The sequence below is a fragment of the Aulonocara sp. 'chitande type north' Nkhata Bay genome, linkage group LG7 (assembly GCF_057382095.1).
Source record: "Aulonocara sp. 'chitande type north' Nkhata Bay isolate Kocher_YH1m ecotype deep benthic linkage group LG7, A_spYH_male_GT1.1, whole genome shotgun sequence".
Classification (NCBI taxonomy): domain Eukaryota; kingdom Metazoa; phylum Chordata; class Actinopteri; order Cichliformes; family Cichlidae; genus Aulonocara; species Aulonocara sp. 'chitande type north' Nkhata Bay.
This window is the reverse complement of record NC_141350.1, coordinates 43,638,793-43,650,804: the sequence shown is the minus strand read 5'-3', so window position 1 is coordinate 43,650,804 and position 12,012 is coordinate 43,638,793. Positions and strand designations below refer to the sequence as shown.

The following is a 12,012-nucleotide window of genomic DNA, read 5'->3' as shown; positions in this document are numbered from 1 at the left end:
CCTCTGTGTGGCCTGCACTTGTTGGGTGGGAATCATAGGGTACTCACAATACTGACTTTTAAGTACAAAAAAAAGAATGCTAAACCAGTTTCTTACAGCATTCAGATGAAAACCCCAAAATTGGATTAAAAAGTGTAAACTTTTTGATAAGCAAGGAAATTTTAAAGGCAGTTTTAGCCCATGAAACCCTTAAATTGAATAGTTAAAGTTTCTAAGTAGTGAAAATCAATTTACTCCAAATCTGAAATAGCTGATTCATTAAGTTCAACAGTCCAACAGCAACTGATGAACAATACATTTGGCAGTTGGTTAAAATCTTCCACATACTGTAATGAGTTGGTTCAAGTCTGTTCTGAGTTTCCTAAAAACTTACTGGACGGTTTATTAGGTATACCATGTTAGTACTGGTTTGGACCACCCTTTATTCTTTGTGGTACAGATTCAACAAAGTGGTGTAAACATTTCTCTGAGATTTTGTTCCATTTAGCATGATACCATCACATAGCTGCTAAAAATTTGTCAGCTGCACATCCACGAGCTTCTTATTTCTAAAAGTGTTCTACTGGAATGAGATCAGGAGTCTGGAGGCCAATCCCTTGAGGTGGTGTGAGATTTGGGACATGGTTAATTATCCGGCTGGAAGCAGCCATCAAAAGATAGGTACACCGTGGTCATAAGGGGATGGACAGCAATAATACTCAGATGGGTTGTATTGTATTTCTGTAACAATACAGAAAAAACACTATTACACCGACACCAAAAGCCTGAACCAGTCATACAAGTGAAGATGGATCCATGTTTTCATGTTGATTATACCAAATTCTGACCCTACCATCTGAGGGTTGCGGAAGAAATCAAGAGTCATCAGACCAGGAAATATTTTTCCAGTGGTCTGTAGTAAATTTGCTTCAAGGTTCCATATGTTGTATGTTCAGAGATGCTCTTTGGCACACCTTGGTATTAATATGTTGTTGTTTATGTTGTCTTCCTATGAGGCCATTCTTGTTTGACATATCCTGTGGTCAGAGAACTGCTGACCACTGGATATTTTCTCTTTACTCTTTGTAAACTATGGAGATGTTTGTGCTGAAAAATCCTAGTAGATCAGCACTTTCTGAAATACTCAGACCAGCCTATCTGGCACTAACAACAACACCATGCACGTAAGTCACTTAAATCACCTTTCGTTCCCATTCTTCTGCTGCTTGGTTTGAGCTTCATCAGGTTGTCTTGACCATGTCTACGTGCCTGAATACAGTCCGTTGCTGCCATGTGATTAACTGATAAGAAATGAATAAGTTGAGTCTATGAAAAGGTCACTGAGTGTAACCCTTGAACTCCTGATGATTAAAAATTCTAAATAATAAGAAGGAAAAAAGCAACATTGTTTAAACTGCACGGTCTAAGGTAGGTTTTCACATTAAGCAGAAACTCTGTGTTATGTAATCATGGTTCTTCTTAGACATGAACAACATGAACTTTGTGTTGTCAAATTACAAGAAGACAAAACTCTGGAACTTCTGTGAAGTATTTTCATCATTCCTTTATTTGACATTTGCAGTATAGCCTGCTTTAATTGTTAAAAACAGTAACATAGGACATTTTTGTTGTGCTAATTGTAAATAATGAGAGAACCACTTAACCATTTACTTCCCAGTCAAATAAACAGTATTGAAATTGCCTTTATTTGTCAATATAAATTTTTAAAAAGCAAGTAAACTTTTTACATTTATATAATGCAGCACACTGGTGCATAAAGGGATGAATAGGAAGTAGTTTTGAAAGCAGTTAAAGTGCTTGTAGTTTTGCAGAAAAGCCTTTTCTCCTCAGAATCTCTAACATCAAAACATCAAGCCAGACACTGTGGTCCATTTATACAGTTTTGTCTTTCCTCTTGAACAGTTGGCTCAGCCTTCGACGGGCCGAGTTTTTCTCAGATGGCTGCATCTGTTGGCTTTAAAAAATTCATTAGAAAGAGATGAAACGAGTCAACGTCAGAAAGTGGAGGTTGCGTTTGTGCTGCGTTTCATGAAAAAAAGAACAAAATGTTCAAGAGGAGCAGATGCATCGTCTGAAAATCAACACCAAAAATCTCACCAAAGCCTCCTTATCGATGATCCATTACCTGTGGACCACTGCATCAGTGTATAAATAACACAACTCACCTCCTTTTATATGAAGCATTAGACCCCTCTCTTCTCAAGGACAGGAGTTTTTTCCTCCAGTTCATTATAGGTTTTTTTGTCTCCTTCTCTGTGGATTCCTGAAGAGGAAAAGAAGATTAAGAGTACATTAATAAAATAACATATTTCTTATCACTTATAATTCATGATATACACATGTATTTTTTCTTATTTACTTCTGATGTTCTACCTGATTTTCTTGGACTTCCTCAAGCTCCTCCAGCAGGTCATGTGTACTCATATGCTGCCCTCTCCAGCCTGCATTCACTTTTTCTGCAGCAGGAACACAAATAAGGCTTCATGATCACAGAAAGTACACATTCTATTCAACAAATGGACAGAAATACAACCACAAGAAGTAATCAGGCTTTTTTTAAAAAACAACAGTAGGATGATAACTCACTTAAATGCATCATGGCAAGAGTTGTATCTGAAGCTGATCTCTGCCGAAAATGTCCGTATTTCTTCTGCTTGGGTTCGCTGCTAACATGCTCTACATTTACTGTATCTTCAAGGCTTTGACAAGTGGTTAAGTCCTTCTCTGCAGTTACAGAGTCAGTCTGACAGATGTCAGGAGTCTAAAAGAAAAAAAAGTGAGCTTTTTAATTCATATAGGTCTCCAGATTGCAGGATAATTTGTCATCACTAATCTGACAAACTCGTGTCAGTTTTATTACCTGTTGAAACTGTTACGAGTTCTTAACTGTGAGACATCATAGAGCCTTGAAGGGACTGTTGTTGTGATTTGGCGCTATATACATAAAATTGAATTGGACTGGACTGAATTGAATTCATACATTAAGAAATGAATGACGTTACCTGGCTCACTTGGAAGACTTTGTGTTGCACGAGGACGTCTGCCTCCATCTGTAGCGCTCGGTTTTCCATCTGCTGTCTTGCAATATCTTCTAGCTTCTGACACACCTGCTCCAGGTAGATGAACCCAGGACTCAGTTCTTTTATCTCATTGCAACCAAAGCCCTGCAAATGTCAAAGAGCAAATCAAATGTTAACTTAAAAATCCTGCTGTTTTGTTACAAATACACTTCGCACATGCAAGGAAATTTTGTGCAGATATTACTTCTGGGAGTGGGAAACTCTTCCATGATTCCCCTTTTTTTAAATTTAGCACCACTATGAAACATACCTGTTTAAAACATCTCAACACTTTATTTAAAAAACTCCAACAACAACTGGATTTTCTGTCCCGCAACCCCTGCAAACTTGATTACAAGCTGTGAAGCCAACATTTGCACATGCCAGAAATTTGAGTCAGTACCTTTTATTAAAACAGGTGTCAAAAGATGAAACAGCTGCGGCAGTCATACTATCAACCTTTTCATTTTACATTATAATGCTTCCTCTTGGCCACGAGGCAGAGTGGCTAATTGCCAGCAGAACTGGCTCTGACAGTTCCTGTCACAGTTAAACTGATTAACCTGCAGTTCTGCCGATTAACGAAAATCCCACTTTTTGTGCAAAATGTATGCGATTCTCTGCAAAGTTTTTACATAGCGCCTTCTTAGGGGCCTAATTTCACCATGCCTGTGGTGTTTGGAGCTAATTGAGTGTGTTAGCATGTTAAATGAAGCAATATATCATATTACTTTTTCAAGTTATTAAGTTCAGATGAGTTGAGATGAAAACCTAACAATGGAAATCACAACCTGTTTAGTTATAATATCCACATTCATCTGACTGACACATTCATACGCATCTGATTGCATGCAATTAAAAAAGTATATAGTTATGTAGATGTGACTACTTGGCATTAAGTAGCTTCCTTGTATTGCATTACCCAAAGCTATTTAACCTTGGCCAAACGAATACAAGAACAAACTTATGACACACACCCAGTGGCTAAAAACAAAGCATTGTGAACTAAATGCTTTCAAATGGTTCAGGTAATCCAGTTGTTTCTTCACCTTTGTGCACTGTCAGCGTGAACTGGTTTTCACATTTTTTGAGAATTGAATCCATTCATCTCAATCTTGTACACCCAAAATAATTTTCCAAAACAAGACATTTTTTCTGCCCTCTGATTAACGAAATATGTCTCACATTCTGAAAAAAAAAAGACCCACAGACTTCTCCCCACATGTCCTATATCCATTCTTCACATGCCTGCTAACTGGGCAGACTGGTTTATGAGCCCATGCGCAGACGACGGTCTTGTGAAAGTTTGTTGAAAGAGATCTTGTCTGATTAATGACATGCAAGCCTTACTTTGAATATGAAAGCAGCTTTCTGTGTTGCAACCCTCCAGGAAAAAGTGGAGGGCCTGTTAAACCTCTTGTACAGTCTATCAACCGTTCCTCTAATGTCTGGCTTGTGCCGTGCAAGATGGTACATGTAACCGTGACTAAATTATGTCATCCCGAAACTGGCCCCAGAAAAGCACAAACAGAAACCAAAAACAATATTTAAGTGATAGAGCATTACTATGGAAAAAACACAAAATCTTAAGAGATTTAAAGCTTGGTTCATGATAGAAGAGCTTCTCACCTCTGATGTCCGCCTGTTACTAATCATAGACTGAGTCCGTCTGCACATTTCTGACACTGGCTGAATGGAAACAGGTGGACTGACTGTCCTTCTTTCGTCAAGTCTGTCTGATCTTTGACCTCTTACTAACTCCGATGTGTGCCGTTTGATCGGAAAAGACGCTTGAGGTCGCCGACTGAGCATTTCTTCTGGTGTCAGGGGCTTTGAGTTGCCCTTTGAATACATAGAATCAGTCCTTTGTAACACTTGCTCTAATTTAAGGTGCGAGGCAGTAGAGTCTTTCTGAGTGCTGCTGGAACATAGAAGCGGGGATGAAGAAGGGCAGCAGGTGGGCTTGGGAGAGGAGAACACAGGAGACTGCGATGTTAATGCTGGAGTGAGATCTTCTTCTATTTCTGTTGAGGCAAAGGACGATGTAGCACGAAAACATGTGTCACAGCTGGCCGTCTCCACTCCAGAGTCCACTGATTCTGAGCGCCCGTTTGTTTCCATCTCTGAGGAAGGTGTTGGAGGGTCTTTAGCATTGCGCTGAAACCACTCTGAGTCAGGACTTGTGTCATCAGTTACCCAAGTCTCCATGAGGTTTCCAAAGCTCTTGTACAGATTCATGCTTGTTTCGTCCCTTGCACCTGTGCTGCCAGGCTGAAAGAGGAAAATAAGCGAGGCACCAGCTCAGACAACCCACGCAGTCATTTGCAGAGATGAACTAGAATTCACAACATGCCTTCTGATTCGCCTGTGCGCCTTCACCACGCCCATCCCGGTCACAGCTTGCAGCTGCATGTTGATACCTGCTCCTTCCTCGCTAATTACTTGGAAAAGAAGGTGACTCAGATGCAATGCAGCTGAAATATTGCATTTGTCCTCACACCTGTAACAACGTCCAGAAAATGACATGAGCAAGCCTCAGCATGGCCACACATCTTCAACCTGGGAATCGTGTGTAATTACAGGTGAAATAATAATAATAATAACATGCACTGAGCTTCTAAGAAAGTGAGGTAGAAACGAAGGAATGCTGATATTTAAGGTAAATCGTATAAGTGCTGCCATTTGTGTTACCCCCACGAGATAAAAGTGGAAACATACTGACGTTCCTCAGTGGATACAAAGAGTCCAAGAGGGAAAAGCAAAAGAGCTTGACTGATAAACGCTGCTTCGTCACTTCACAAAACTCAGGTTTATCTGATCCTGTAGGCATGTGCAGCACGGACGGTCATGTCTGCTGCATTCCCCAGGTGAGCGGTGACAGCACGGGTCATCTGAGCAAATGCAAAGGCTCCTTCGCAATCCTGGAAACACTGAACAGACATAATGTTCTCACAGTGGTGTTTGTTGTCATCTTGATAAATATTTTCCTTACTCCAAAACTTCATCACACTCTGTAAATGACTTTTAAGGATACTTATTCAGTCTTTTCAAAGGATTTTAACACACATATATGTGTGTGTGTGTGTGTGTGTGTGTGTGTGTGTGTGTGTGTGTGTGTGTGTGTGTGTGTGTGTGTGTGTGTGTGTGTGTGTGTGTTTTCAAAAATCAGTGTTTCTCACATTGTATTCTGTATTAGTACATTTTTTAATCTAAATGCAGTACTGTGCAAAAGTATTGAGCCACCTCTCATTTCTTTTTATTTTGCTTCCATGAAGCCAGACTTTCTTATCCTTTTTTTTAGCAATCAATCAATCAATCAATCAATCTTTATTTATAAAGCACTTTTCATACAAAAAAAAAATGTAGCACAAAGTGCTTTACATAGTTAAAAGCAGCGCACCCCACCCTCCAACTCACTCCCTGCACTCTCATTAACATAAATGATGTGAATACACACATATCCCTGAAACACACGGGGAGCCAATGCAGCGATTCTAAAACCGGTGTAATGTGGGCCCGCCCTCTGGTCTTCGTCAGCACACGAGCTGCCGAGTTTTGCAAAAGTTGTAAAGTTGAAATATTCTTCTTAGGAAGACCAGAGAGCAGGGCATTACAGTAATCAATGCGACTGGTAATAAAAGCATGCATCAGCATCTCCGTGTTGGCCCGAGAGAGAATAGGGCGGACTCTGGCTATATTTTTTAGATGATAAAATCCAATTTTGGTTACATGTTTAACATGTGGGATAAAACCAAGCTCAGAGTCAAAAATAACACCCAGGTTTTTCACTTGTAGCGAAGGACATAGTGAAAATGCCTCTAATTTAGACAAGAGTTTCTCTCTCTGAGCCTCAGGACCGACAATCAAAACTTCAGTTTTGTCCTGGTTAAGCTGTAAAAAGTTTTCTGCCATCCAAGATCTTATATCTAAGATACAGTTAAAAAGGGCATCCATTGGTCTGGTGTCATCAGGAGACACGGAGATGTACAGCTGCGTGTCATCAGCGTAACTGTGGAAGTTCACTCCATGCCTCCTGATGACACTGCCGAGAGGGAGCATATACAAATTAAAAAGTACAGGGCCTAAAACCGACCCTTGAGGCACACCACATGTCATTTTATGGATCTTAGAGGAGCATGTATCCATACTCACCATAAAAGATCTGTCAGAGAGATAGGAAGTGAACCAGTTATGTACAGCACCAGAGAGGCCCACCATGTGTTTCAGTCTGTTTAAAAGAATAGCGTGGTCTACTGTATCAAAGGCTGCGCTTAGATCCAGTAGCACCAGGACTGAGAGCTTTTGGGCGTCCCAGTTACATCTAAGATCATTTAAAACCTTTAGGAGAGCCGTCTCTGTGCTGTGGTTCACCCTAAATCCAGCCTGGAATATCTCCAGGATCTGTTTATCATTGAGAAAATCAGTAATCTGAGTAGTTTTTCTAAGACTTTACTTAAAAATGGTAAGTTGGATACAGGTCTGTAGTTATTAAAATCATTACAATCCAAATTGCTCTTCTTCAGAAGGGGCCTCACCACCGCCGTTTTAAAGGCAGCAGGGAAGACACCCAACTGAAGAGAGCAATTCATCATGTATAAAAGCTCAGCCTCAAAAAATCCATAAAGTGTTTTAAAGAGTGAAGAAGGGATTGGATCTAAAAGACATGTGGTGGGTCTCACTGTGGAGAAAACTTTCTGAAGGTTCTCAGCATTAACCAGGACAAAGCTGTCCAGTGTCTCCTCAGGTACAATCGAGCCATCAGATGTGTTTACAAACATATCGCGATTAGATAAAATATCAGATCTGATGGCGCTGATTTTTCCCCTGAAGTGGTCTGCAAACTGCTCACAGAGTGAGTCTGTGGGGTTCTTTGGGAGCTGTTAAAATCAGGGTTAAATAAATGATCTATGGTGGAAAAGAGGACCTTGGGATTATTTTTGTTATTACTGATTATTTTGGCGAAGTATGAATTTCTTGAGTTCCTTAATGTATTATTGTACATTTTAAGTTGCTCGCAAAATATTTGATGGTTGATAGTATTTTTATTTTTCCTCCACCTCCTTTCTGCTGCCCTGACTCCGGGGGCGTAGTGGTGGAGATGGCGCAGACCTCAGCAACACAGCGGGATGGCGAGGGCTAGCGGTCAGAGGAGGAAAGTCCACAGGATCCAGGACATTGAATTTATTCTCCAGTACTACCGCGCCGGAGGGGTGAGGGTGCGAGAGACGGATCCTCCTGCCCCCTCTGCAGCCACCACGCGTCTCAGCCACGGTCCATGGCGCTGGTTGGAGTGGAGTGGAGCTGACCAGAGCCTTGTGTCTGGCCCCTAGCTGAAACCAGGAGTTCTCGTCCATCCATGCGTGGCTGACTGTCCGTCCCGTGCACTGGTTTCTCCTGTTTATGTCGGCATAGACTTTGACGCTATGGCCGCTGACCAGCGTGCCGACCCGGACGTCCTTGCTCTGTGGTCTGCGCAAACGGGCCTTGTACTGAAGGACGTTTCGTTTCGGTCCCCCCACCGACATCACCTCAGACAGGGGCCCCCAGTTCTTTTCGGAGCTTTGGTCTGCCATGGCTGATGGCCTGGGGGGTTAAGGTCCACCAAACCACTGCGTACCATCCGCAGGCCAACGGGATGTGCAAGCATTTCCACCAGTCGCTTAAGGCCGTGCTCCGTGCTTCTCTTACAGATGGCAACTGGGTTGACCGCCTTCCGTGGGTTTTACTGGGGTTGCGCTGTGCGGTTAAAGAAGACCTCGGAGTTTCCCCGGCTGAACTTGTCCTCGGCCAGCCCTTCCGGGTCCCCGGGGAATTCTTGCCCGAGAGCCTGCCCCGTGCTTCGATCCCTCTGTGCTGTTTCTCTGTCCCCCAAGAGACTCGTTTTCTGTTCCTGGCCCAGTGCACCATTGTGTGCCCGTCACTTTTGTTCCGAGGTTGTTGCAGTTTGTTTTCGTCAGGCATGACGCTCATAGGCCTCCGCTGCGTCCACTGTATGAAGGCCCGTTTAGGGTTATTCAACCGGGCTGGAAGCATTTCCTTTTGGACTTTGGGGGTCAGCAGGAGGTTGTTTCCAATGACAAACTTAAACCGGCACATGTTCTTCTGGATGATCAGGTGGTGCCGGCCCAGGCCCCCCGCCGTGGCCACCCGCCTTCCATTGGACTGGACAACTCTGCTTCTTCCCCCACCTGGCGGGGCCCGAGCTATCTTCAGCTTTTCCTGACTGCCCATGCCAGAACTGGACTGAAAATCAGTGTCAACAGGTTTTACGAAGTGATTAACCCTCTGGGGTCCAGGGTATAATTGGCCGTTTTTGACCACTTTTGATTTTACCTCTATATTTCACCTTTAAAATATGTTTTTCTTGCCTTGTTTGGTATCATTATTTTCAGCACAACCTCAAATATCTGAAATTTGAGTTCTTTTTTCATTTGGGTATACTATATTAGCACAGTTGATCTAAATTCAAACAAAAAATTCAAAATCCGAGTAGAAAAAAGTTATATTTTTTACTGTAAAACCCACAAACATGTTTAACGAATCATTTTCATAACTTGAAATGCAAATAGAAATTGTATATTTCTAAAAATTATGCACAAGTTTTGCAAACAACAAAGTTATAAGGTACTATTTATTTACCTAAAAATGCAGCCAAGGCCTCAGGCGTTTTTTTATATAACCATTTAAATCTATTTACAGAACAATCAGGTGTGCTGCATCAAATAAGAAGGCACACAAATTATTTGTGCCAGTCAAAAAAAATAGTTTGTGTTCAGTATAAGACAGAGGAGAACACCACAGGCCCAAACCCTGCAGGTCTGACAGCAGGAGGTGCATCAGTCCAGTTTTCCATATGGGAACTTTGACGGCTTTTTTAGAGCAAATATGAAATTCAGCAGTCTAACTGACACACAATACAAGACAATAACTACACAACAAACTAACTATAGCCTCCAAACACGCTAAACGTCACTAATGTCTCACATATGAAAACTTGCGCGCTCTCTCTCGCTGTCTTTCGCTCGCCCGCTTTCCGTTGCAGGTGTCACCCCTAAAAACTTCCCCTTCTCCCTAAACAACCAAATCTCACATGTTTGCCATATCATTTTTTTTGATTGGCTGACATGGTAAACTCTAACACCAATAGGGAAGGGGTGTTTTTTCTTTTTCTTTTTTCACTCGCAAGCGGAGAGTGTTTGCTAGCGCTGTCTGTAGAAAATGCAGTTTTACCGTTCTTCCCGCTGTAAACACCACTGTTTTGTTCAGAAAAAAAACATCGCGTGTATTTTTTATCATAACTCTGGTTTTACGTGGCCCATCGACACAATTCAAAAACTGGTATATAGTTTGAAGTCCGCACTTTCGACCCAAGTTGAAATGGAGACTCTGACCCATAGGACGTGCTGCATCTTGTAGCTGTGTCGTCTTAAATTGGTCATGTGATTTTGATGCGCCAGCGCGTCCGGTATGGAACGCCAGGACTGCCATAATGAATTAATTAAATACACCATTAAATAATTAATTAAATGTGGCAATAATTAATTAAAATTGGAATTAATTAATTAAATAAATAGTTATGACACATGTAATTAATTAATTATTGACACATTTAATTAATTATTTATGTATTTCACATTTTAATTAATTATTGACACATGTAATTAATTAATTATTGACACATTTAATTAATTATTTATGTATTTCACATTTTAATTAATTATTGACACATTTAATTAATTATTGACACATTTAATTAATTATTTAATGATATATTTATTTATTTCATTTTGGCAGTCCTGGCGCCTGGCTCTCATCATGAAATAATTTTATCTGTCAGCCTCACCCATCAAACTCAGGGGGCGGGGTTAACGCTGCCCATGCAGCTTCTCTAACATTTGATTGGTTGCCGTGCAAAGTAAGTCAAAACAGGTCGATCCTAGATAATCGATTGCTTGTGTAGACTTGGGGCAGCCAGGTATCCCAGAATGCAGATCAAATCACAGGCAGCAATGGTGGTGGTGTAGTTTTAAAATACCCCGTTTTTCTGTCACCAGCTACACTTTTAACAGTGTTTTAGCCGTGAATGTCGCGCCGTATGTCTGGTCAGGTTGTCAACATAGAACATGTTTGCAAAAGTGCTCAGATGTTTTCAGAGATTTCACTAGCTCTGCTAACAGTTAGCATGCAGAGTGCACCCAGGGGGTTACGTTAACCGGTTTGTTTACATATTCCACTCTCCGTGTTCCGATTCTCATTTTCACCGAACGATCGTCTCTTTTCCGCCTGGTCTTGTGTCTCTGTGCTTCTGTAACATAAAGAACGAGCTGACATTTTTCTCACGAAACCAGCGATCAGCTCAACAGACCCTCAGTTTACCTGCATGCATCCTCCTCCTCATCTGTCAGCTGTTTAACACCTGCTGCTAATTCAAGAAACACGCCTGTTACCTGGTGATAGTCACAGTTTAACTGGGCAGCCGGTGCTCGATATAACGCAATGTCAGCGCATTTTTCTGCACAAGATAAGTAAATATAGTGTTTTCCCCGAGCGCAGAGCTGCTGGAGCTTGTTTCCTTACAGAGCACTTTATAGGCGAACAGCTTCATCAGCGGCTGATGTCCAATCACCGGCACACAGCTTTCAAACCTCAGCTGAGTTTTAGCTCTCAGTGGTTAAACGCTGGACTTCATTCACTCAGGTTCTGTCTGTCGGGTCACGTTTACTTCGCTGTTTTATTTACAACTGAGCAAATCGGTTTGGCTGAGGTTAAAGTTACGTTTCATAACTGCATAGTTTCACAGACGTTTAATGGTTCACTGGCACATGTGTTAGACTGAACTATCATCTAAATATCATCTGTTTTTTAATAGTTATTCAACTGTATTCTAAGCACCAGCTGTCTGTTAGAATGTGATTTTTTTCTCTCTCTCTGTTGGCAGAGGTATAAAAATGCG

The 12,012-nt window shown here is 41.5% G+C and overlaps 1 protein-coding gene across 1 annotated transcript; it reads right to left on the bottom strand.

The window, feature by feature from the left end:
* Positions 1 to 1,525: 1,525 nt before the first annotated feature.
* Positions 1,526 to 10,230, bottom strand: LOC147325839 (uncharacterized). Its single transcript, XM_086300565.1, has 7 exons — positions 10,044 to 10,230; positions 4,689 to 5,989; positions 3,003 to 3,164; positions 2,587 to 2,761; positions 2,374 to 2,456; positions 2,166 to 2,263; positions 1,526 to 1,954 (listed from the first exon to the last, which is right to left on the bottom strand). The coding sequence occupies exons 2-7, from the start codon at positions 5,295 to 5,297 to the stop codon at positions 1,873 to 1,875; spliced, it is 1,209 nt and encodes a 402-aa protein (XP_086156691.1). The 5' UTR covers positions 5,298 to 5,989; positions 10,044 to 10,230; the 3' UTR covers positions 1,526 to 1,872.
* Positions 10,231 to 12,012: the final 1,782 nt, after the last annotated feature.

Bases quoted from the DNA above. Each gene is read 5' to 3' on its own strand.
- LOC147325839 (XM_086300565.1), bottom strand. From the start codon at position 5,297: ATGAATCTGTACAAGAGCTTTGGAAACCTCATGGAGACTTGGGTAACT. The intron at 3,165-4,688 runs GTGAGAAGCTCT...TGACATTTGCAG, and splicing joins GTAACAGGCGGACATCAGAG to GGCTTTGGTTGCAATGAGAT. The intron at 1,955-2,165 runs GTGAGTTGTGTT...AATTTTTTAAAG, and splicing joins AATGCTTCATATAAAAGGAG to CCAACAGATGCAGCCATCTG.